A 27,892-nucleotide genomic window follows, 5' to 3' on the forward strand; every position below is an offset into this window, starting at 1 on the left:
TATAGGCGCCTGCCACCTCGCCCAGCTAGTTTTTTGTATTTTTTAGTAGAGATGGGGTTTCACCGGGTTAGCCAGGATGGTCTCGATCTCCTGTTCTTGTGATCTGCCTGTCTTGGCCTCCCAAAGTGCTGGGATTACAGGCTTGAGCCACCATGCCCGGACCATACACAGGTCTATTAACAGAAAAGAACAACAGCAGCAACAGTGACAACAAAAATATGTTCACTAATTGACTAATTTGAGACTGTGTTACTGTGAGGTGGAATGAGTGTTCACCTGGCATTTCCCTATTATGTAACGTAGAATGGAAGGACATTCACAAATGTACAAAGGAATGGACGGGAAATGTCAAGCAAACAAAGGAAATTATTGAATCAAAGCAAGAAGACGGATTTTTAAGCATATAAATAAGCGAATCCTCAGTAAGAGAGTTTTCAGGTTCTGCATGGCATACACATACAAAGATAACCCAAACTTAAATTCAAATAGTTAAGGTACATTAAAGGAGATGGTAACTATAAAAGCATTTTATAAATCTTGATGCACTAATCAAAATAAAATATTCTTATATGAGAATCCAAGAAAGCAAGACTACATTCAAGCAAGCAAAACACACATATTTGAGATTTCTTTTAAATATAAATGTCATAGAATTTGAGTATCTGAAGGAACATTAGGTCTCTTCCATACTGAAAGTAAACTGGCAACCAGATTTTGTGACTGGTTTGCATAGCAGATGCCAATGTTTCAAAATTAAGGAATTTCACAGACACATACACAGAGTCAGGATGTTCCAGCTCCTGTTTAAAAACTGGATGATAGGAAAACAGTAGCAAAAACAGGCTGTGGCCAAGGCAGCAGCTGCCTCCTTTAGACAAGGAGTTCTCTAGTTCATCCCAGGCTCTCCCACTGCCTACCTTGTCTGAAGCCCAGTAGAAGGAAGGAGGGGTATATATAAGTGAGCTAACAGTGAGGGACGTAAACATTCATTCCATGTAGGTCCCGTGCCTCTATTAATGAACTGACCCACATACTATGCACACTTTCCTCACTAAATATGGAGTGGGTGGGGCAGACATTTCCCAGGATAATGTCTTCTATTTACCAGCTCCCATGAAACAATCAGGGGGAACTGGCAAGGAATAAGAAATAACTGCAAATAAACGAATGCATAAATGGTACTGGAGTAATATAAAAAGGATGACTTTAGGAAAATCATAATCATGTTATATTAAAAGAAAAATGCCTGGAAAGGTAAGGATGTTGGTATGCACACAATTCCAATCTCAAAGCTTGACTCCTGATAAATACAAATGATCTCATGGCTGCTCTCAAACCTACGCCAACCCAGAATATCTTCCTGGGTTCTTGGAGAACTGTAAGCATAATTGAAAAATAAAACAGAGTACCTTCCTGGGCTTCACTTATCAGTGAAAGGGGGGGCACACCTTGCTGTAACATGGCAGAGTGGATACTCATAAATATGGCCCGAAGTGATCCAGAAATACTGTGGTAACAGAGTGGATCCACCACCCTGGATTGTGACCACGGCTTTCAGGAGGGCTCAACCTCACAGGACATAAGGCCTCACGAACTGCAGGTGCTCAGAGAACACCGGGTGATTCACTTTGCCTCACAGAGCGGGAAGAGGAAAAAAAAATCAGATGCAATTTGCTCCAGGTGGGCCGTTCTTTCTTCTTTTTTTTTTCTCTTTGTTTTCACTTTAAAAATAATGTGAAACCTCTAGATAACAGCAAAGAGTTTAATAAAGTCTGAATTATGTGGCATTGTTCAATATTTATATGAAACTTTAAGGCAGCTGAAGCCGCGACTGTGAAGTAGCAATTTAAATAATCAACACCCCTCCCCTCCCGCCCAGCCAAACTCAATAGTTTTGAAGCAAATCTTTCTTCTTTTTTTTGAATATTGCACAGAGGAATTTTGCATTAATTACCTGTTATCTGAGTGAATTTAATGCTATAAATCCTTTTGAGAATGACAAATATACTGGCTCATGCTTGTGAGACATTCTTGTTAGGAAGTTTTTTAAAGCTAGACGAAGGCAAGAAGTAGAAAGGAAATAAGGCAAAGGCAGAGAGAAGCATGTCAAAGAGACAAGAAAGGTAAGACCTTGCTACTCAAAGTTCTTCCATGGACTGGGTATCACTTGGGAGTTGGTTACAAATGGAGAATTTCAGGCCCCACCCAGACCTTCTCAATCAAAATCTATATTTTAATAAGATCTCCAGGCAATTCTTATGCAGAATTGAGTGTGAGAAGCACTGCTTTACTTTCCTGTGCTAGCTCTTTAATGTCAAAAGGAGGTGATATGGTAAGACAAATGCATACTCTCTGAGCTTCATTTCCTAATCTGTAAAATGCACATGACAATTTCTGTATGATAAGGTTGTTCTGAGGACTAAGTGAGTTACTGAATAGCACCTTTCCAAAGTCTTGGCATAGAGGAATTAGATGTTCATTAGTATTTTTTTGTTTCCTTGTTTTTAAAATATTTGACGGCAGTATTTTTGTATTTCCAGGTGTAACAGATATATGGATATATGCTCTTAGAACACTCTTAGTATTGAAATTTTTTTTTTAAAACTTACTTTTCTTAAGCAAACAAATTCTTAACACAAACTAGAAATTGATATTTTATTCCTGAAATATGATGTTACAAATATACATAAATAACAAGAGACAACATACACATTTATGAATTTCTTTTATGAAAGAAATTTCATATGCACAAATAATTCCTTTGTTCTATCTTTAATTGTAGATGTTATGAAAGGTCTTCGGCATGATTTAAAATCTTTAAGACACTCAACTCTCATATCTAGAGGCAAGAACGTGGTTAAACTGAAAAGAAAGCCATCTGTACAGGTGGCCTGTCTAGGTGTTATAATTTTAAGTTACTTAAAATTAGCACAGATAAAAGAAGAGGAAAAGAGAGCTTTCTGGGTGAGGTAGGAGCTGCAGTGAAAGAGCAAATGATTCTAACACCTCTTGTGGAATCTTCAGGATTTTCTACATAGATGATCATGCTGTGTGCAAACAGGGATAATCTGACTTCCTCCTTTCCCATTTGGATGCCTTTTACTTCTTTCTCTTGTCTTACTGCTCTGAATAGAACTTCTAGTGTGATGTGTTGAATAAAGTGGTGAAAATGGGCATCCATGTCTTGTTCCAAACCTTGGAGGAAAAACTTTCAATTTTTTCTCATTAAGTATGATGTTAGCTATGGGTTTGACGCAGGGAAAACAGAATGGACGTTCCCCTAAAAATTGAAAATAGGACTACCATTTGATGCAGCAATCCCATTACTGAGTATATATCCAAAGGGATGACATCAGTATGTTGAAGAAACTTCTGCACACCCATGTTTATTGCAGTGCTCTTCATAATCACCAAGATATGAAATCAACCTAAATGCCCATCTAAAGATTAACGGATGAAGAAAATGTGGTATATATAAATACCATTCAGCCACAAAACAGTGAAATCCTGTCATCTGCAGTAACATGGATGAACCTGGAGGACATTATGTTAAGTGAGATGGGCCAGGCACAGAGACAAATACCACATGATCTCACTCATATGTGGAATCTAAAAAAGTTGATTTCATGGAAGTGAGAGTAGATTGGTGGTTTCTGGGGCGCAGAGTGTGGGACACTAGAAGATGGTCAATAGGCACAAACTTACAGTTGGGCAGGAAGAGTAAGTTTTGGTGTCTTATTTATATAGTAGGATGAATCAGAGCAAATACCAATGTATTAAATATTTCAAGATTGCTAGAAGAATTTGAATGTTGTCACCACAAAGAAATGATAAACGTTTAAAGTGATGGATATGGTAATTATACTGATTTTATCATTATGCTATGTATACATTCATTGAAACATTACAAGTCGGGTGTGGTGGCTCACGCCTATAACCCCAGCACTTTGTGAGGCCAAGGCGGGCAGATCACCTGAAGTCAGGAGTTCAAGATCGGCCTGGCCAACATGGTGAAACCCTCCCATCTCTACTAAAAATACAAAAATTATCCAGGCATGGTGGTGGGCACCTGTAATCCCAGCTACTTGGGAGGCTGAGGCAGGAGAATCACTTGAACCCGGGGGGCAGAGGTTGCAGTGAGCTGAGATACCACCACTGCATTCCAGTCTGGGCAATACTGCAAGACTCTGTCTCAAAAAAAAAAAAAAAAAAAACAAACAAAAAAAACATTACATTGTACCACACAAACGTGTACAATTATTATGTGTCAATTATACAATATAAAAATTTAAATTTAAAAGAAGCAAATAATATTTGCGCCAACATAAAAAGATAAAAGAGGACATGTGGGCCTGGCGTGGTGGCTCACTCCTGTAATCCCAACACTTTGGGAGGCCGAGGCGGGTGGATAACCTGAGGTCAGGAGTTTGAGACCAGCCTTCCCAACATGGCAAAACCCCGTCTCTACTAAGAAGACAATAATTAGCTGGACACAGTAGCAGGCACCTGTAATTCCAGGTACTCAGGAGGCTGAGGCAGGAGAATTGTTTGAACCAGGGAGGTGGAGGTTGCAGTAAGCCGAGATTGCACCACTGCACTCCAGCCTGGGCAACAAAAGCAAAACTCCATGTAAAAAAAAAAAAAAAAAGAGGACATGTGAATAATGGCATAAATTGCTTAAAAATTAACCACAAAACCAAATATTTGGTGGTGGCCGTCAACACACATACTCAAATTCTTACTTTTTTACGCAGTCTCCCTGCCGGGGATATTGTGGGATAGTGTATACCTAACCTAAGAGCATGTAATGCGCCTTTGTGTGTGACATCTGAAGATGCGTATGAGTGGGGCTACTGTCAAAACAGACACTATGGAGGGTAGTGGGTGTCCAGGTTATGGGTTTGGGACTGAGGGAGGCTTGGTATGTCAACAAGAGAAAGGGTGAGGGGCACATGAGGCCTGGCACGGGCTCCTGGAGGTTAGGCTGTCATGTCAGGTCAAGGAATGAATAACTTGAGAGCATTACTTTCAAAACCCAGAATAACCATATCACTGTGAAGACCCTCCTTGGAACTAGCTGGAAAACATAAACCGTCTCCCTTACATGATTCTGCCAGGAACATTACTGGGAAGGGAAACCCAAACAAAGGGTGTCAGGTTTAACTGTGCAGATGCAAAAAATACTTGCCAAAATAAAAGTTATGGCTTTGTCTTTCTTCTTTTTATTTTTTAGGCCAAAAAATAAAAATAAAAAATTCCCTGAGGTATTTTTTTGTTAAGAAGGCTTTGTTATTCTGTGTCCCTAGAATAAAAAGTAAGATCTTTTTCTGTTCCTCCACTCCCTAATGTCTTCTTCAAACCTTAAAAAATAGTCTGTATTAGAATGAGTCTCAAATTGGATTCTTCTGTATACGTGGCTAGAAATTCACTAAGAAGAAACACTGCCTTTTAATATTCTTGAGATATCCCAGTGGGACAAGACTAAGAAGCGCCATTGAAAGGGGCCTAAAACAGCACCTGTTGAGACCCTTTCATCTTGGGAGGCCAGGATCCAGAGTCAGCCTAGCCTGAGAGAAGCTGCGCTGCTGACAGCAGCTCTCTGGGAGCTGATGGCTGAGAACTCACTGACAAGCTGGGAACGAGACAGCAGCAGTGAGATGGGCCCTGGAAGGAGGGTAAGCGTTTCCCATGTAGCATCTCTGCCTGCTCTGCTCCCTGCTGCATGTGCAGTTGCTCAGGCAGCTTCCTCAGCCTGGAACACCATCATCTATCTCCTCCAAACAGACTCCTTTCACTGACCAGCTCTGTGTCACCCTTTGTGTATCCTGCCCTAACTACTCCCTCCACTCTGCCTTCCATACAGCACTTCCCATTCTATAGCACAGTGACTATGGCTACAGGCCAGATTGTCTCCCCCGCAGGACTGTGAGCTCCCTGGGGTTAGAGGTTATTTCTTATCCACATGACCCCTTTGTGACTTCACACAGAGCACGGCACACAGTACACCCCATGAATCATTAATTTCTTTTTAAAATGGGGGGCCTAAATTAGCCACTGCTACAGTAACTTTCCTATCTGAAGAACTGTAAGCAAAGGGGTTCAGAAACACTGCAAAGTAAAAAGCACAGCAAGTAGAAGCCCCTGCTTGCAATGTTTTTCCATCTTCACCTACATAGCTCATTCTATATTCTGTCACTCAAACCTTGTGCACAAAGCAATGCAGGGAAATAGACTATGAAGGCTTCGGCATCTGAGTACTTCATTATCATTTAGAGCCAGGGTGGAATCCTGGTTCTATTTCCCAGCTCTATAACTCTGGACAAGTCAACTCCTCTCTCTGAGCTTTTCTTTTAGGTTCTCCTCTGAAAATGGCAACAACATATCCAGCCATTAGAAACAATAATCACAATAATCATTAAATCTACAAAGATCAATGGAAAGTCTTACAATAGCAAATAAATAAGAGAATACAAAAGTTTATACATTTAAATTGAAACTATATAGAAAGATATCTGTACCTGAACAATAACTGGTAGGTAACACGCAAATAAAAATGTTACCAAATGAAACTATGGGGAGTTTTCTGAAACCCATCTTCATTATATTCTAGCATATTTTCAATTAAAGAAAGAAAATTGGGGAGAGGTCTCATATGGCTGACATGGATATTAGGCATAGTAAAGACCTTTGTGAATTTCAAGGACATGCATAACCGTTCATTTGTGGCTGCTCTTTTTCTTATCAATATCATTGTATCTGAATGAAAAATTCTTTCTAAAAATAGCATCAGAGATATATACATCTTTCTAGGCTTATAAAGCCTGTATACTTTGAGTCCTAAAACAAGGCAGATTTTAATTAATGCAAAAAAATTTTTTTTTTAAAGAACATATATACTCACCCTAGGAATTTCCATACTTAATCAATACAGTTAACGTGTTGGAGATGAGAATCCTTTGTCTTGTAGGAAGCTCAGAGCAGTTTCTGCCCTAACAGAATGATTATGATGATTATTATCTCTAATGGCTGTGAAGGAGGCAAGAGAAAACAATGCTCTCCATGGCAAGATGGAGATGGTGGGGTCGGCACAGAGCTAAGAACACCACGTCTCCAGGTGCAGAGCCGCTCCTTTCCCAGTTCTTCTGAGGAAGAACTGAGCTGCAGGTCCTCAGTTCTTCTTTCAGAAAACACCTAAAAATGTGGCTTAGTCTTGGAAGCCTCACACACATGGATACTAAGAGCGATTCTAATACTCTGAGGAAAGCCAGTTAATGAAGATGCACATACTGTTCCAGTCTTACCCCTTGTCCACACTGGCGTGGACGGCTGCAACAACACCTTCCAGGACCTTCAGTGGGTCCCTTGGCCCACCAAGGTCAGCACTGCCACCACTGTGAAAAGAGAGAGAAACTGATTCAGAAAAGGATCACTCCAGTCTCAGAAATAAACTCGGTATTCACACGCTTAAATGAACCTGGTTGAATTTTGGCATGGTATACTGCCTGCCCATAGTCATTTGTGCTATGTGATATCTACAAATGTACCAAGCCGTACACTAGGTGCTAATGAAACATTTTCTGCCCTTAAGGGGCTCAGTCTAATATATTCATGTTTTCCTATCAAGAGAATAACACAATCTACTTGCACTGTGTCATTTGAAAAATATTCATTGAACATCAACTGTATGAGCTACTTTTAGCATTAAATGTAATAATGATTTACATCCTCCAGTTGAAGTTTTTTTTAAAGAAAGCACTAATATTTACTTGCTACTAATAAGTACCAGGCAACGCTAAACAGTTCACATATATTCTGCCACTATTAAACACAACATCCTATAAGACAAGTACTATTATTATGCCCATTTTACAGATGTTATGTGTAGAACTCTAGTGAATCCTGAAAATGCAACAGAGGAAAAATATATTTTCAATGAGTTTTTCTAATAATTTAATGATATAAATCAACTGTTAGATTCGGTTCCTTTCATGTCTTTGTTATTTTGTGCCTCCTACATTTTATTAACTTCCTAAAAGGTAAATGTTATGAACATTGTCAATAAAAATTTATTTTCCTTAGAAACAGAAGTAGCTGAATTCCTTAAGTTCTCTTTTCCTTCCATTGCTGGAAGATTTAATTCACATTTATTGAATGTCTTCTGTGTGCCAAGTATACCATTTATTGGATCAGAACCAAATCTGTAGTGGTAGAATTGTATGCAGAAAAAGAGAAGTAAAATTTATGTCAAAAATTTATAAACATAAAACTATTCCATCATATTTTAATTATTCATGAAAATGGGCAATTTTAAGAAATAAACTAAATTCATCAAAACACTCATTTTTCAAAATGCGTGTTTTTGTGAGCTTCACCTAAAACTTGGTTTAAGAAATAATAAAAAGATAATCATAAACCAAAAGGTACAAAATGTGGCCAACAAATATCTGTCATCATTTGAAAGAGGACACTGGTTCATACAACCAACATCAAGAAATCCTAATAAGCAAACAATAAAACTAAGCTTTATTAATTTGAAATTTGTGCCTCTAAAAAAAAGTTATGAAATTCTATATATCTCCCTATATATAAAATTAATGGATACCTCAGAGCATTAAGGTAAAAACTGTATGAAGCTGGGGTAATTAAACTGATAAAGGCTCATTTGATTTCAGTTCAGCTGCAGAAAACTGACACACATTTAATCAAAAAGTTCCTCAAGAGCAATACAGAATTAAAAAGAATGCTTAAAAGGAGAATAAATTAAACATAACTAAATCTTTTAGCCTAATTGCATTATTCACAGAAAGTACTTGATGCCTCATTATTTTCTTAGCTTCACTTTTGCCTCTTTTCTAATCCTCTTGGATGCATTCCTACAAAGGCACCCGCATGTCGACACAAAGCAAGAATTTCTCAATTGTCGTTTTTGTGCCATTAATTGCAGGTAAATAATGTCTAAAGACACTTTACAGATGTCTAACTTCATCAGTGTATGATTAACCTTGTTTTGCATTTTTCAAAAGAACTTTCTGGGAACCATTTTCCCACTACTACAAAGAATGGGAATTAGAAATGGTAAGATCTGAAAAACCACACTGAAGTCACAGGACAGCCCGAAACTTACTTACCTGTGTCAAATGCCATTTTGGCCTTTCCCTTATTTCAAGAAAACATTGTAAAAGGCGGTCCAACCAGAAATTATGTAGCTTAAGATGTTATACACAGTACCAACAATAAAACATTTTCATGGTCTCCATTCTGAAGACACAAGACTATGAGAACCCTAAAAATAATCTCTCACTTTTGTAAAGTCCTTCAAAACTTATAAAATGCTTTTACATACAGGATGATAGCTTAGCACCATCATTGACAAAGTGTCACCCCAGTTTTTCCACAATGATCACTTTGTAGCTTACCTCAATGCAGAAATTATTTTCATGATTGTACTCTGCACTATATCCTTGGGTGAGATGTCAAGAGGGCCAACTGCCACCTCTAGCAGCTGCTGAATCATTGCTAGAGGCTGACCATCTAAACAAATAGCCACGGCTTCATCATGAAGTTTCTCTTTTTCTGATCGGGATAGATCATAGAGGTGACTGTATTTTTGCAGTGTTTCCTGTAAAGACATGGTAATCAACACTTAAACAGAAATTAAATGTATCTACATGCACAAAGTGAAACATATTTAGATCCTGGAACCAGATACATGACACGCAGCAACACCATACCAAAGCGCATATATTCGTTATTAAGAGCTTAGGCTCAAGGATCACCCACATTTGAGTGCAAATTCTGGCTTTACCATTTATTAGTCAGTGGGCCTTTGTGAACTCAAATTTCAACATCTGTAAAATGAGGATGAGGAAAATAGGGTCGTGTGAATAGAGGCTGTTGTGAACATTAACTGAGATAATATAAAAATCAGTTCTTTAGCACTTCGGGAATAAAGTAATGCTCAATAAGTATGAGCTTTTCTATTATTATTATCACTAATGCACTACAACCACATAATAAAATAACTACTGAGCTACAACTATGTAATAATCCCAGGTATTATACATATGGTATCTAAATTAATACTTGTAATAACCCTGCAAGTATTTTTAAATTAGCTCCATGTTATAAAAAAGGAAACTAAAGACCAAGGAGATTGAGTAACATGACCAAAGTCACATGGCTACCGATTAGCAGAGCTAAGACTAGAACCCAAGTCTACTCCCCTGCCCTAGGCCACACTGCTTGCCTGCTTCTCTTTGACAGTATCTGTAAAAACAAATGTTGTAACAAATAATTTAAGAAATAACAGGCAAGCTATTGTTTTTTGGCATGCCAAATACAGTCACTTAATGATAATAAACGCTTCCACCTTCTTTATAGTTTCCCTTGTAATCCTGAATATACTGTATAGTCTTTGAAACCAACCATGAGAAAAATCTGAATATTAACTGAATATTTGATGATATTAAAGAATGTCTATTCATTTCTTTGCTAGTCATCATGTTATAGTGGTTATTTTAAAGTATCTTTTAGAGATAGATAGGGAGGTATTTATGAATAAAATGAAAAGATGACTGAGATTTGCTTCACAATCCACAAGAGCAAGGGAAGGGATGGCAGCAGTATGCATTAAGATAGGGCACGTTTTGATAATTGTTGAAGCTGGAAGTTGGGCACATGAAGTTTCCTTTTACTGTTCCACCCATTGTGAAATTCTCTATTTCAGAAAAATCCCTATGAGTTAAGCAGGACAATTCCTAGTATCCTCGCCTAAGAGGGAGCTGAGACTCTGTAGGATGAAAGCCTTTAACTTTGGTTAAATTAACCTGCATGAGAATATAAGATTTTCTGCACTGGGTATATAATTAAGGATGTTAAATGAAGGTCTGAACTATAAAAGGGATAAATGCGTGGGGTTGAAGGTTATTTCCAGCTTTTGCTATACATGGTGCCTTAATAAAAGTAACTAATATCTAATTTAGGAACCTCAAGAGTTTCCTATTATGGACCATCCATAGTCTGACTGAACGGCACTCACAAGTAGCTATATGGTACGTTTACATCACATCTTAGATGAAATAAACATGTTTTTTTTTTTATCAATAATCCCCTTAAATTCCCCCATAAACTATTCTAGGTATTGGAAGACAATACTTGTGGCTGGGTGAAGTGGCTCAGACCTGGAAGGCCAAGGTGGGCAAACAGCTTGAGCCCAGGACTTTGAGACCAGCCTGGGCAACATGGCGAAACTCTGTCCCTACAAAAAATACAAAAAATTAGTTGGGTGTGGTAGCACACACCTGTAGTCCCAGCTACTCAGGAGGCTGAGGTGGGAGGATTGCTTGAGTCCAAGAGGTAGAGGCTGCAGTGAGTGAGCCTGAGCAACAGAGTGAGACCTTGTCAAAAAAAAAAAAAAAAAAGACAATACTTGTTCCAAAGAGAGTAATGCCAATTCTCTGGGTTTTAATATAGTATATTAAAAAATAATATAAATTTTAAAATAATTTTAAATGTGTTTATTTAAAAATGAGTACTTTAAAAATTTATAGTAAGTATAAACCACTTTTCCCTGAAGATTGTAATTTTACTGTAGTTCTCATAATTATGAACTGTAGTACTGTAAATGTCAGTAGGATAAAATCAAGATTGGTAAAGCCAATTTGTTCCCTGCAAAGGCTTCTATATTGTTCATACCATTATTTAACATTATTCATTAGACAGAAAAATAGGCACTCCAAAACACAAAATGGAATAAAATTTCTTTCAAACTTTTAAGTTCTTCCCATTATCTTTTCAATGAAGGCTTTGCATTTATGTCTTGTACAAATTTTGAAGTCTCCCATTTGCTCATTATCTGAATTCTCCACTGACTGATCTTTCTAGTCATTCTACAAGGCAAGAATACAATTCAATAAATGTGTAAGGTTTAAGAAAAATGAAAGAGGAGGTTAGTGGCCGCTTATAAGGTTCATTTACCATAGTATTAAAGGGCAAATGGAATATTGTTCATATATATAAGCACTGTTTTCACTTATATGGAAACCATTTATTTATTGATTTATCAACTTTCCAGTTATAGAAAAAATTATCTCAATTCCCACAAGTGTTAAAATACAGAACAAAATCTCTAAGGCCTCAGAGAGCTTTGGGTTTCATTGTATAGTCCTGACACCCGGGTCTTCAAACCTCATCACAGGTAGGGGACCCCAACTTCATGATGTTGTTTTTGAGACACCAAGAAACTAGAAGCCAACTAGAAACAATTTTAGTAGTCAAAAAATTCCTCTCAATAATGAAATTATATTTTATGTTGGAAACATGCAACATAAAAACAGGATAAGGGTATACATTTAACAAAAAAAACCAGGGTAAACATAAGCTATTTCTGATTTTTTTCTGAAAATTAGAAGGGAAAACAAAATCAAAATTTTTATTTATGTATTTATATATTTATTTATTTATTTATTTGAGACAGAGTCTCACTCTGTCGCCCAGGCTAGAGTACAGCAGGGCAATCTCGGCTCACCGCAACCTCCGCCTCCCAGGTTCAAGCGATTCTCCTGCCTCAGCCTCCTGAGCAGCTGGGATTACAGGTGCGTGCCACCACGCCTGGCTAATGTTTGTGTTTTTAGTAGAGATGGGGTTTCACCATGTTGGTCAGGCTGGTCTCAAACTCCTGGACCTTGTGATCCACCTGCCTTGGCCTCCCAAAGTGCTGGGATTACAGGCATGAGCCACTGCGCCCAGCCTATTTTAATTTTTTTTAAAAATTCTAACAGGTAGAAGTAAAGTCTGAGCACCACTGTCTTCTCATTTCTTAATTTTAGAGACCACTCCCCCAATCCCAGGCTGCTATCCAGTGTTCAACTCCTGCTACTGTCTCCACTTCCACCCTTCTCACCCACTTCCTCTATTGCTCAACATCATTTTGCCAAGTGGCTCAACATCATTTTGAAAGAAGTGGAAACTGAATTGTCAATCAAGTGATAATGAAGAGGTCAACCAATAAAGGCTTGAGGATCATTTTCAAGGATGTCGGCAAGTCTGAAAATCCTGTCAAAACAACTAATGTAACTTTAAAGGAAAAAAGAAATAATATACTGATAGAGAGTGAGCATATAGAAGTTCCCATTTCTTTACCTGCTCACTATTCTTCAGAGAAAGGATGAAGCTGTGGCTCAGTGTTTCCAGGTGGGCAAGTGATTTCTCCAGATGATTCAAAGCATCTGCGTAGGTAACTTTAGAATCTTTAGCTTCTTGAGTTTCATCTTCTGAGTTTCTTTTCCTTGGCTTCTCAATAAAATGTTTGACTGTCTGAATAGCCTTTCTAGTCATCTCTTTACGGGCTTCCACAGACAGCTTAAAAAAAGAATTAAATAATAGTGAGACAAAAGAACCCTGCATTATTGCATCTTGCATATTCAGCAAATGTTAATGAGTTAAAACAATAGTGAAATTTTTGTATATATGATTTTAACCAATAAATAGCCCTTGTTATACTAGTTTATCTTCTGTGAAGAAAACAAAAAGTGAGGTGCCATTTGCATTATCAAACTAGTAATTGAGATTTTTTAAAATGTTAATATCCAAAGCAATAAAACCCTGCATTATTACATCTTGCATATTCAGCAAATGTTAATGAGTTAAAACAATAGTTAAATTTTTGTATATATGATTTTAACCAATAAATAGCACGTTATACTAGTGTTTCTTCTGTGAAGAAAACAAAAAGCGAGGTGCCATTTGCATTATCAAATAGTAATTAAGATTTTTAAAAATGTTAATATCCAAAGCAGGTAGTGATGAAACTAGTATTCACACTGACTGCTGGTTACAGTGCAAAAATGAGAAGCCATTTCTACAACCACATTCCCAGTTCTGATCACTTATTATAAGAAAAAAATTCAAAAGAAGAAAATAAATACAGGCATAAAGATTTTAACTGGAATAAGACTATTAACATAACCTCAAAAGTAATCTAATTGATAGAAGAAATGATAACTAGCTTATAATAAATAATGGGCTGGAATGTTACGTAGTCATTAAAATTAGAATTATAAAAACATTATCCAAACATTTTGGAATATGTTGGTCATAGAACGTTAAATCTTAGAAATCAGAATATAAAACTTTCTAGATAATGTTTACATTAAACTTCAAACTATATCTGCATATACAATATATATGTATTTTATATATTTTCTATTTTACATATATATATACACACACACACACACACACACACATATACAGGTTTAGTACCACTTATCCAAAATGTTTGGAACTAGAAGTATTTTAGATTTCAGATTTTTTTTTTTTGATTTTGGAATACTTGCTAATTTAGCATCCCTAATTCAAAAGGCTGAAATCCAAAATGCTCCAGTGAGCATTTCCTTTGAGCATCATGTTGGCACTCAAAAAGTTTCAGATATTGGAGCATTTCAGATTCCTAGATTCAGGAAATTCAACCCGTACATGCATATAAAGTGTATGTATGTATAAAAATATATTAAATATGTATTCAGACATATGCATATATATATTACTAAGGTGTTAGGATTATGAGCTATTTTTTTTCTTTCCTTCTTTCCAAAGTTTCTATAGCATTGTTTTCACCTATTTATTCAGTGACATGCATCAGACTCCTGTATACTGTGTTAGATATATGGGAGTTATATGTTTCTAATTAATAAAATACTAAGCTCATTTATCCTCAAGAATGTGCAGGAGTTATATTTTTCTAATATTAAAATATTAAGCTCTGACCCTCAAAAATACAAAACTAAGTCTAAACTTTGTGCTTTGTTGATGGAGGAAGCAGACGCCTCTGAGATATCCTGGCGCCTCCTCAGGCCTCAATGATTTGTGCTGCTTTGGATCCTGGACTGTAGTCTTCTGTCAGCTACTCAAGTACATTTTTACTATATCCTCAAAAGGATGTGTTTTTTTTTTTGTTTTAATAAAAAGAGATAAAGACTCCTATGACAGAATCTCATTTTTTTTTTCTATTTCCTAAAAGCAGTCATTGTAAATGTCTGGTCATTCTAAAAAGTAGGACTAGGCTGAAATACATGGCATGAGTGACCACAACAGGAGGTAAGCTGTCCCCAGACCCTTCCTTTCCTGCTAACTCCCTCCAAGTTACTCCAAGTTACTCAACAGAGTTATGACTTTAAAATGCTGACAGGGGACGTTTTCCTAATCCTATACAAATATTAATAAAAGGGATCTTTAGGAAAGTACTATTCCCAATGAAATTGGAAATGCATTGCAAATGCAGCTTTCAAACAAGTTCCGCAGTCCCTACTTCTTACCAAATTTCTGGCTCTAAGCCATTAAAAAAATCAGAGCCCACCATTGACTGACAAGTATTAATTATGTTACTGTGTTATCCCACAAATAAACTGTGAACTCCTCCCTGTGATTTAGAAATACAAAATACTAGATCTGTGTTTTGTTCAACAAACCACGCCTCCCTTCATACATGCAGACGAAGAGCCTGAGCTCCGGGAGGCTCAGTGGTATGTTAGGGGTCATTGTGTGAATGAGAAGAATAAAAACTAGAATCCAGATCACTTGTACCAAGTCGGTGCTCCCTGTCACCTTGCATCACACAGCGTCCACTCAATGATTTCTGCATCCTCACAGGCTCTGAGTTTATTACAGACTGCATATGCTGGTTGAATGCTGAATGACAAAAATCAAGGCTGAAGAAGAGTTAAAATTTATAGTAGGGTAAATCTTTTTTATATTCATATTTGTTTCTCCAAGAAATCTACATTTCAGAAATTACTTGGCTATATCAGCTAGCCAAATGTATACACTCTTCCTAGCCTACTGTGTGACACGGAAGAGTTTCAGAAACAGACTGGCTATACAACAGGGACAGGCAGCTAATTCACACGTGTAGGAAGTAGGGTCCTGGATGAAACGATGGGTCCCTATCCCTTTAAAGAGGTCTAGATGAGATCACTGTTGTCCAAGTCTTGACTCACCTTTGTCAACCAACCCTGGAATGAACATATGGTAAGCAGGAAGAACAATACATTCAGAAAACGTGTGTTTAATATTTACTACTGGTATGACTTTAGGAAACTTGACAAAGTGCTGGAAGCCTTAGTTTTCTTATCTACAAAATGAAAAAAATGACCCTGCTGCACAATTTTAAGAACTTAAGACAATATATAAAACAGTCAGCACAGTGCCTTGCCCATAGTAAGTACTCAGTAAACAGATGCTGACATTTAATTTGACCAACGGATAAAATACATACGCCATCCTCCCCACTGTTAGTTTGTCATTTTCCTAAAAAATCTGTCATATAATTCCCTTTTAGAAAAACCTTTTTTTAAATAAGTTCCTCAAATTTCTTAGCACGGAATTCAAGAACTTTCACAAACTAGTCCCTAGCTAAGCCTCTGGCTTCATGGTATAACTGTAACCCGAATTCAAAGCTACAGCCACACTGACTCGTCATTACGTGGTGCTCTTACTTGCCGTCTTGTCTCAATAAAATGTTCCTTTCCCTCTTTTTCACAAGGCAAATTTCTAATTATGTTTCATTACCAAGACATCCGGAGTCAACCTAGCCTCTACAAGCATTCCACTGGCAAGTCCTCTGCTCCAACATTCAAGTGTATAACACACCTACTTTGTATGTATAAACTGTCTCCTCAGCATTATTGAGTCTAGCCCTCACACGGAAGTCTATGCTTTCAGAAAACTTGCTGTAGGTTATGAGACAGGTGCAACTTTTTCAAGAGTTTAAATTGTTTGACTTCATCACTACGGTGTCATTAGAAAATTTTCTTGGCCAGGCGTGGTGGCTCAAGCCTGTAATCCCAGAACTTTGGGAGGCTGAGACGGGCGGATCACTAGGTCAGGAGATCGAGACCATCCTGGCTAACACGGTGAAACCCTGTCTCTACTAAAAAATACAAAAAACTAGCCGGGCGAGGTGGCGGGCGCCTGTAGTCCCAGCTACTCCGGAGGCTGAGGCAGGAGAATGGCGTAAACCCGGGAGGCGGAGCTTGCAGTGAGCTGAGATCGGGCCACTGCACTCCAGCCCGGGCGACAGAGCGAGACTCTGTCTCAAAAAAAAAGAAAATTTTCTTTTTCTATTTAAAATAATCCTTCAAGAGAACTAAACATTTCAAAATAACTATATAACTTGACACTGAGCAAGGCAGAGTGCAAATAAATGCAATCCTAAGTTAATTTTCCTGAGCTAGCTAGAACCTCTAAGAAGCAGAATGATATTATGATTAAAAATATGTAAGGTGTTTTATTTGACTAGGCGTTTTACTTAATTCAAGCTTTTTATTACTATACTTTGTAAAAACAGGTTCACTGCTGAAAGACTCCAGGGTATGATTAAAAAATATACGTTTAACACTGAATTTACATCTAGTAGATTTATTTTCTTTAAACTGTTCTATAATGGAAGGAACAGAAGTAAAAGAAAGAAATGATTGAAAAAAAATGTACCAGAGTAAAAAAATGGCAATTTCTTTATTGTATCTAGTGGCCCCACAGTACCATTATTCTTAACACTCTTTTCTCAAGCCCACAGCATTAACATGTCATTCATGTATATCATTACTATAATATCCAACCAAGATTATACTTTTAACTGCTCCCTGCAGCAATTGTAATTGCTATGAAAAATAATAATGGATTTTGTGAAGTAAAGATAAGCAGCTAAACTGTTTCATCACTTAATAAATAGGTACTAAACATCTACTTTCCAAGACCTATAGAAAATGAGATAAAAACATGAAGCAGGCTTACAAAGAAACCACATATATAATGGAAGATAATATGGTGAGAAGAGGGCAGAGGGACTGAGGAATCATCGATGGCATCAGCAAATCTTATTGGTCAAGCTTCAAAATATATCTGGGCTCTAACCACTTTCTACCACCTTCACTGCCACCACTTAGTTCCCAGGCACCATCACCTCTCATAAAGAGCACTGTAACGGTTCTACCTTGTCTCCCAGTGTGCAAACACAAGCATTCCATCTCTTCCACTGCATTTGTCAATTCCCTTGTAATTAGAATGAGCTGTGTTCCAGCCAATGAAATCTGAGCAGAAGTGACATATACCATTTCTGAGCCAGGCAATTAAAAACCCACATGGATCATTATCCAGTTTCCAGTTTCCCTTTTTTTTTTTGAGATAAGAGTCTTGCTCATTGCCCAGGCTGGAGTGCAGTGGTGCGATCTCGACTCACTGCAAGCTCCACCTCCCAGGTTCACACCATTCTGCTGCCTCAGCCTCCCGAGTAGCTGGGACTACAGGCGCCTGCCACCACGCTCGGCTAATTTTTTGTATTTTTAGTAGAGATGGGGTTTCACCAAGTTAGCCAGGATGGTCTCAATCTCCTGACCTCATGATCTACCCGTCTCGTCTCCCAAAGAGCTGGGATTACAGGCGTGAGCCACCGTGCTCAGCCCAGTTTCCCTTTTTTAGCCATAACAATTGAGGAGAACGTGGGCCCAGATGGTGCCAATACAAAATGATGGGGCTTCCATCAGTCGGGATCCTTACGTGACTTTGTGGTAGTGGCCCCTTTGTAGTCTTTTCTTGGATTAGGTGCATGAGCGACTATCTACCAAAAGCCATGACACACCTTAGCTTTTTCTGACATACATCAGGTACCAAGAGTGAGGCAATATGTGGCTTTGGTTTTTAGATATCAGGCATTGAAAAAAAAAAATAAAAAAGATTAGAAAAACACCATAATCTATGACATGCTATAAAAAATACTTAATAAAACTATTATCTGTGGTAGCCTGGGGAGCAGATCATACCCCTAATGAACTTAGGGATCTAAAGAGGCTGGGAAATGGAACATCAGAAACTTGTTGGATGTTATATGATGCTGTGGGTATTAAAAGAAGTACCGTCCAGATTGGAAGCAGGAGTGAAACAGAATAAACAGCCCAGAAGTTCAGGGCCATGCTGGGTTAAAAAAACAAAAACAAAAACAAAAACCAACTTACTAATTCTAGACCCCATGAGTAAGAGATAAGATGGAGAAATCCTTATATAACAAATGCCAAGTAAAACCTTTAGAAGATTAAAATGCTTCAGGGAAGAGATAAACCAAGGGCGTGACACTCCGTAAATTCTTTCAGTTGGGCAAAATGACTCAGGGCAGACATCCAATTAATGATGTCGTTCTTAAACAGAAACCTGATAGCTTTAAGCTAGCCCCCTTTAAGTGGAGAGAGAATGTATGGGGGTGATACATCAAAGATATATAGAACAATATTTCAAAACAAACAAAAAGACCCTGTAGATGTGGCTATGGGCACACGACAATGAGAAATCAAATAAGTAAGAAGCCTATTAAATTTCTGAGATAGTGATGCTGCCCAAGAAACCACAAACCTGCGCTGAAAACGCCTGTAGTCACAGGCATTTAAAACTTAACACTTGCGCCTTCAACCTTGAGGATATAGACCCCCAACATCCACTCCTCCTGTGGCCCAGGAAGGAAGTGGAGAGGTCTTCCCTGGAGGGAAGAAACTGGGTCATGGAGAACAAAGGACAACAAGGTTGCTCCTAGAAAGCAGAATTAAGGCCTAATTAAGGCCCCTTACCTACTCCACAGTCGGGAACCCCTCATAATGTCTGTATAGCAGATTTTTTAAGCTGCCTCACAGTAGTGTCTGCCAAGTATCTCTTATTGTCTCCCTTTCCAAGGTGAGTGCTTAATGCAATTATCTTGTCGCTGTTTCACCACGTAAGTTGGTGTCGAGGTGGGTGTGGGGGAAGCAGGGCAGAGGATTTGTCCCATTGGTTCATAGTCTGGATCACAACTGGACCTGATGCGCAGCCTACTGTGAATTATGCCGACTTAGGGCTCCCCGGAGTGACTAGGACGCTGGGTGGTTTCCTCTAGTGGAGAAGCAGAGTGCGTTCTGTGGTGGAAAGAAGGCTTGGTGAATAAAAGGGTGGGCGGTAGCAGACAGTGGTTCCTATCACACATCTCATCTGCTTCTCTATGCTTCTCAGCCTCCTTGTAGTAAGACAGGGTTGTAGGCCTAGGTGGGCCCATGAAAAGTGTGACAAGTGTCACGTATAACTCTGGCTAAGGCAATCACACCCGATTTTCCAGTCCCACTCCTTCTCCTGACAAGGTACTTGAGGAGACCCCAGGTGGGTACGGACCCTGAGGGAGGCGTCTGTTGTGCTAGGCTACTGTGACTCTGGGGTTGCTTTGTGACTCCAGTACTACCCAGCAGCACCGTGATATCTTAAAAACACACATCTGCTCCAGTCACGCCTCTGCTCACATCCGTCTAATGGCTTTCCAACTCACTAAGAATAAAAACCAGTCTTTCATACCCTATCAGGCCCCATGTGATCAGCTCTTCCCCTCACCCTGCCTCTCTCATCCTGTCCCTTCCCTGCCTTCACACTCTCAGGCCACTTAAAACACCCTGGCACCCTTGCAGCCCCCACAGAGTCTTCACAATCGTCAGTCTCTACTTGGAATATTCTCCCAGGCACTCTCATGACTCAACCTACTTCTCTTGGGACTTGACAAAAATGTCACCTTATCAGAGCGGCCTTCCCTGACCACTGCATGAAACCTGGCACTCTCTCCTCCTCTTTCTCCTGGCCTTGTAGTATTTTTCCTCCTAACTAACACACTGGGCTTCTATTGCTTATTGCATGTCACTGCTACATTCCCAAAGACCAGAATTGTGGCTCATATATAACAAATGCCTCTCTGTTGAATGGAAGGATGGATGGATGGATGGATGGATGGATGGATGGATGGATGGATGGATGGATGGATGACAGTGTTTAAAAAGAGAATACTAAAAGTGCACTTGAGGAAGCCTGTAAGCAGGAGGGCTCAGGATACATCTCTAACCACTAGAGCACTTTAGTTTAGACATGGTGTGGCATAAACGGCTGGACAGTAAATATGTTAGGCTTTGCAGGCCACATAGAGTCAAAACCACATGATTATCTCAACAGACGCAGAAAAGGCTTTAGACAAAATTCAACAGCCCTTCATGCTAAAAACTCTCAATAAACTAGGTACTGATGGAACGTATCTCAAAATAGTAAGAGTTATTTATGACAAACCCACAGTCGATATCATACCGAATGGGCAAAAACTGGAAGCATTCCCTTTGAAAATTGGCACAAGACAAGGATGCCGTCTCTCACCACTCTTATTCAATATAGTGTTGGAAGTTCTGGCCAGGGCAATTAGGCAAGAGAAAGAAACAAAGGGTATTCAATTAGGAAAAGAGGAAGTGAAATTGCCCCTGTTTGCAGATGACATGATTGTATATTTAGAAAATCCAATCATCTCAGCCCAAAATCTCCTTAAGCTGATAAGCGACTTCAGCAAAGTCTCAGGATACAAAATCAATGTGCAAAAATCACAAGCATTTCTATACACCAATAACAGACACACAGAGAGCCAAATCATCAGTGAACTCCCATTCACAATTGCTACAAAGAGAATAAAATACCTAGGAATACAACTTACAAGAGATGTGAAGGGCCTCTTCAAGGAGAACTACAAACCACTGCTCAAGGAAATAAGAGACGACACAAACAAATGGAAGAACAATCCACGCTCATGGATAGGAAGAATCAACATTGTGAAAATGGCCATCCTGCGGCCCAAAGTAATTTACAATTTCAATGCTGTCCCCATCAAGCTACCATTGACTTACTTCACAGAACTGGAAATAAAGTACTTTAAATGTCACATGGAACCAAAAAAGAGCCCACATTGCCAAGTCAATCCTAAGCAAAGCAAACAAAGCTGGATGTATCATGCTACCTGACTTCAAACTAGACTACAAGGCTACAGTAACCAAAACAGCATGGTATTGGTACCAAAACAGAAATATAGACCAATGGAACAAAACAGAGGCCTCAGAAATAACACCACACATCTACAACCATCTGATCTTTGACAAATCTGACAGAAACAAACAATGGGGGAAGGATTCCCTATTTAATAAATGATGTTGGGAAAACTGGCTAGCCATATGTAGAAAGCTGAAACTGGATCCCTTCCTTATACCTTATACAAAAATGAACTCAAGATGGATTAAAGACTTAAACATAAGACCTAAAACCATAAAAACCCTAGAAGAAAACCTAGGCAATACCATTCAGGACATAGGCATGGGCAAAGATTTAATGACTAAAATATCAAAAGCAACGGCAACAAAAGCCAAAATAGACAAATGGGATCGAATTAAATTAAAGAGCTCCTGCACAGCAAAAGAAACTACCATCAGAGTGAAGAACTGGGAACTACCATCCCAAGCTACAGAATGGGAAAAAAATTTTGCTATCTATCCATCTGACAAAGGGCTAATATCCAGAATCTACAAAAAACTTAAACAAATTTACAAGAAAAAAACAACCTCATCAAAAAGTGAACAAAGGATATGAACAGACACATCTCAAAAGAAGACATTTATGCATCCAACAAGCATATGAAAAAAAGCTCATCATCACTGTTCATTAGAGAAATGCAAATCAAAACCACAACGAGATACCATCTCATGCCAGTTAGAATGGCAGTCATTAAAACGTCAGGAAACAACAGACGCTGGGGAGGATGTGGAGAAATAGGAATGCTTTTACACTGTTGGTGGGAGTGTAAATTAGTTCAACCATTGTGGAAGACAGTGTGGCGACTCCTCAAGGATCTAGAACTAGAAATACCACTTGACCCAGCAATCCCATTATTGAATATATACCCAAAGGATCATAAATCATGCTACTATAAAGACACATGCATATGTGTGTTTATTGAAGCACTGTGCACAATAGCAGAGACTTGGAACCAACCCAAATGCCCATCAGTGATAAACTGGATAAAGAAAATGTGGCATATATATACCATGGAATACTATGCAGCCATAAAAAAGGATGAGTCATGTCCTTTGCAGGGACATGGATGAAGAAAGTAACACAAGAACAGAAAACCAAACACCGCATGTTCTCACTCATAAGTAGGAGTTGAACAATGAGAACACATGGACACACGGAGGGGAACATCACACACCGGGCCTGTTGGGGGTGGGGAGCTAGTGGAGGGATAGCATTAGTGGATAAAGAAAATGTGGCATATATATACCATGGAATACTATGCAGCCATAAAAAAGGATGAGTCATGTCCTTTGCAGGGACATGGATGAAGCTGAAAAACATCATTCTCAGCAAAGTAACACAAGAACAGAAAACCAAACACCGCATGTTCTCACTCATAAGTAGGAGTTGAACAATGAGAACACATGGACACACGGAGGGGAACATCACACACCGGGCCTGTTGGGGGTGGGGAGCTAGTGGAGGGATAGCATTAGGGGAAACAGCTAATGTAGATAGATGACGGGTTGATGGATGCAGCAAACCACCATGGCACGTGCATACCTATGAAACAAACCTGCACGTTCTGCACACGTACCTGAGAACTTAAAAGTATAATAATAAAAAAGAGACAAACAAACCAAAGTCCATAGAGTGGAAGCAAATTTATTAAGAAAGTAAAAGAATAAAGAATGGCTACTCCATAGCCCCTTGGGGCTGCTGATTGCCAATTTCAATGGTTATTTCTTGATGATATGCTAAATTAGGGGTGTATTATTCATGTCTCCCCTTTTTAGACTATATAGGGTAACCTCCTGACATCACCATGGCATTTATAAACTGTCATGACACTGGTGGGCATGTAGCAGTCAGGATGACCAGAGCTCACTCTCGTCACCATCTTGGTTTTGGTAGCTTTTAGCTGGCTTCTTTACTGCAAGCTGTTTTATCAGCAAGGTCTTTATGACGTGTGTCTTGTGCCGATCTCCTATCTCATCCTGTGACTTAGAATGCCTTAACCCCCTGGGAATGCAGCCCGGTAGGTTTCAGCCTTATTTCACCCAGCTCCTATTCAAGATGGAGTTGCTCTGTTCAAACGTCTCTGACATTAAGTAACGGTCTATCAGAGCATGAGGAAGAATGAAGCAGAAATGACAACATGAGGAAGGGCCCTGCACGCTGAGCTGATGATGGCGTCCTCACATCACGCCTTGGGAGGCGTAAAAGGCTCTTTAGCAGGACAGCAACATAATCAGCACCAGAGGTTTTAGCTAATGGCTTGATTCCTAATTCACCAAGATGACCTACATCATCTGTACATACTTCACAGCTGTGAAATCTTGCTAAGCAGACTTGTTTTCTTTTAAAAATGAACATAGCGCCAGGCGCAGTAGCTCATGCCTATAATCCCAACACTTTGGGAGGCCAAGGCAGGTGGATCACCTGAGGTCAGGAGTTCGAGACCAGACTGACCAAGATGGAGAAACCCCGTTTCTACTAAAAATACAAAATTAGCTGGGCCTGGTGGCACATGCCTGTAATCCCAGCTACTCAGGAAGCTGAGGCAGGAGAATCGCTTGAACCTGGGAGGCGGAGGTTGTGGTGAGCCCAGACTGCACCATTGAACTCCATCCTGGGCAACAAGAGCGAAACTCCATCTCAGAAAAAAAAGGGAAAAAAGAACATAGCACGACTTTGAACATAAGGCTGTTATTTAGAAAATAGCAGGTGACTTAAGAAAAACCCAGGTGCTACCTACAGAGTGAGGTGGAAAAAAAAAATCAGGGTTTACAAACAGTTTATTATTTAACTAATAAAACAATACACAGATGTCCTCTCTTTATAGGTTTCCATTTACAAACTCACCCTATTTTTCATCCATCTCCCCCTCCTCCTTTTCATGTTCAAACACTTTCATACTCGCTATGTGCTAGGCCTGGCCTTGGCACAGAGGATACACAGGTAAATTAAGACAGAATCACTATCCTGGAAAGAACATACATCCTAATGGAAAAGTCAACACAGAAATAAAAATTTATAAAATGTGACAGAAATATAAATTAAGTATGTGGGTACATCAAGAAAAAAATATTTTAGAAAGGCAAGAAAGTCTTTAAAAAGGAGGTGACACCTGAAGCAGGACTTGAAGCATCAGCAAGAGTTCATGTGGAAGAAGGAGGGGAGAGTGGATTGCTGGCAAAGAGGATAGAACGAGGAATTAATTAAATAAACGTTTTATAAAAGAAGAATGTTCTATGGCTGTAACTCTCAACTTTTTACTGTGCTCCGAAAAACCTACAGGATATAATATATTCTCATCAAAAACAGTAGTTCACGACTTCCAGATGTCTCACGGGGTAGAGGAGCGGGTGCACAGCAGTAGCTGCAGTATATTCGGGAAAGGAGGGGGAATCAATTCTGAAAAAGATTAAACTATCCCAGGAAATTCAATCCCCAAAGCTAGACATCGTTCCTCCTCCAATCTCACTCCCAAGCTGTACTTGGAAAAGCTCTTGGTGGTGCAAATGTGTGTTATGTGTGTGCTTAGGCAAGGGATTGTCCAGCAGGAGAAGAGATGCAAAGGGCGCTGGGGCCACTGGGGGTGCCATGCTGGGAAACTTACACATTATCCTTGGGCCAGTTGTCCCAAAACTGGGGTATGTGTGCCACTAGCACACAAAGCCTTCCAACAGGGACACAGACTCAGACAGTTTAAAGGGAATCCGTCTCTAAATTAATTTCCACCTTCTCTAAGTATTCTTTCCTAAAACCCATCAAGGTGTGAAGTCTGTGCTCTTTCCCAACTCCCCATTCACAACAGCCTTCAACTAACATAAGAAAGGCATGTGTGACACTCTTCCTGAGTCTGACTCTGATATATTGTTCTGATTTCTAAAAAGCTCCAGAACACCAAAGGGACAATTCAGAATGCTGGCGTATAACAGACTCCAGTGGAGACCACCTTTGCAAAAATTTCAACAGTGGGAAAATTATGGCAGTGGGTGAGATCTAATTTAACCAACCCCCATCTTGCCTTTAGCCTTCAAGCTGTCAGACATTTAGTTTATAGTTTAAATGATAACAGCCCTTGCCCCAAAACTCATCTGCCTTTGTAAAGTGAGTGAGAGACGACCAGGCTAAGAGGAGAGAGAAAGCTGAATTCTGCGAAGAAGCAGACATAAGCAATTGCCAGCCATTATTGCATTCAGGAGATCACAAGATACGCAACTTCTCCAATTACTCCTGCAGATAACGTCACTATTGTAGACTGACCTTCTGAGATATCTATTCATATGTTTTGCATGTCTGAGATCCATGGCTCCACCAGGACCCACCCAGAAGCAATTCGGCGCCCAGGAGGCTCACTTCCCACACCCCTATGATTGTACCCCAATCAATCAACAGCAAGCACCCATTTCCTAGCCACCCGCACCCCTTTCCCCAAACTGCCTTTTAAAAAACCTTAACCTAGAAGGCTTCAAGTGAATTAAGTGATAACTCCATTTCCAGCATGGCACGGCCAGCCTTGAGTCAATTAAACTCTTTCGTTACTGCAAAGCTGGGGTCTCTGTGCAGTGGCAGAAAGAACCCATCAGGTAACTACACAGTGACTGGATAACAAACTCCTTCTTGCATGTCACAAGGTTCCCAGTGCTTTGTTTTGTTTTTTTTTTTTTTCTTCTAAGTTACTTTTTTAAAACAATTTCAATAGTTTTGGGGGAAAAGGTGGTGTTTGCATGGAAAAGTTCTTTAGTGGTGATTTCTGATATTTTGGTGTACCCATCACTGGAGCAGTGTATACTATACCCGATGTGTAGTATTTTATCTCTCATTCCCTTCCAACCCTTCCCCACCGTGTATACTATACCCGATGTGTAGTATTTTATCTCTCATTCCCTTCCAACCCTTCCCCACCAAGTCCCCAAAGTCTAATGTATCATTCTCATGTCTCTGAGTCCTCATAGCTTAGCTCCCACTTGTAAGTGAGAACATAGGATGTTTGGTTTTCCACTCCTGAGTTACTTAGAACAATGGTCTCCAACTCCATCCAGGTTGCTGTGAATGTCATTATTTCATTTCTTTTTATGGCTGAGTAGTGTCCCATGGTGTGGGTGTGTGTGTGTGTGTCTGCATGTATCTCACATGTTCTTTATCCACTTGTTGGCTGATGGGCATTTTAGGCTGGTTCCATATTTTTGCATTTGCAAATTGTGCTGCTATAAATATGTGTGTGCAAGTGCTTTTTTCATATAATGACTTCTTTTCTTCTGGGTTAAATACCCACTAGTGGGTTGCTGGATCAAATAATGGTTCTACTTTTAGTTCTTTAAGGAATCTCCAATACTGTTTTGCATAGTGGTTGTACTAATTTACATTCCCACCAGCAGTGTAAAGATGTTCCCTTTTCATCATATCCACACCAACATGTATTATTTTTTGATTTTTAAATTATGGCCATTCTTGCAGGAGTAAGGTGGTATCTCATTGGAGTTTTGATTTGCATTTCCTTGATAGTGATGTTGAACATTTTTTCCTGTTTTTTGGCCATTTGTGTACCTCCTTTTGAGAAGTATCTACTCATGTCCCTCGCTTACTTTTTGATGGGATTGTTTGCTTGTTTGAGTTCGATTTGTTTGAGTTCCTTGTAGATTCTGGATTAGTCCTTTATCAGATACTTAGTTTGTGAATATTTTCTCCCTCTTTGTAGGTTGTCGAGTAGCTGATCATTTCTTTTATAGTGTAGACACTTTTTCGTTTAATTAGGTACCATTTATTTTTGTTTTTGTTACATTTGCCTTTGGGTTCTTGGTCATAAACCCTTTGCCTAAGCCAATGTCGAGAAGAGTTTTTCCAATGTTATCCTCTAGAATTTTTATGATTCAGGTCTTAGATTTAAGTCCTTGAACCAGCTTGAGTTAATTTTTGTATTAGGTTAGAGATGAGGATTCAGCTTCATTCTTCTACAAGTGGCTTTCCAATTAAGTATCCCAGCACCATTTGCTGAATAGAGTGACCTTTCCCC

At 39.1% G+C, this 27,892-nt stretch overlaps 1 protein-coding gene across 1 annotated transcript in view; it reads right to left on the reverse strand.

Annotated features, from left to right (window-relative positions):
* Positions 1-27,892, reverse strand: part of NBAS (neuroblastoma amplified sequence) — a 406,203-nt gene that overhangs the window by 61,894 nt on the left and 316,417 nt on the right. The window contains exons 45-47 of the mRNA XM_011942078.1: positions 13,141-13,359; positions 9,417-9,619; positions 7,302-7,391 (exon numbers count right to left, since the gene is read on the reverse strand). Of these exons, the coding sequence (XP_011797468.1) occupies positions 7,302-7,391; positions 9,417-9,619; positions 13,141-13,359 (512 nt within the window). The remainder of the gene's footprint in view (positions 1-7,301; positions 7,392-9,416; positions 9,620-13,140; positions 13,360-27,892) is intronic.

The sequence above is a fragment of the Colobus angolensis genome, unplaced genomic scaffold (assembly GCF_000951035.1).
Source record: "Colobus angolensis palliatus isolate OR3802 unplaced genomic scaffold, Cang.pa_1.0 Scaffold205, whole genome shotgun sequence".
In the NCBI taxonomy this organism is placed as follows: Eukaryota; Metazoa; Chordata; class Mammalia; order Primates; family Cercopithecidae; genus Colobus; species Colobus angolensis.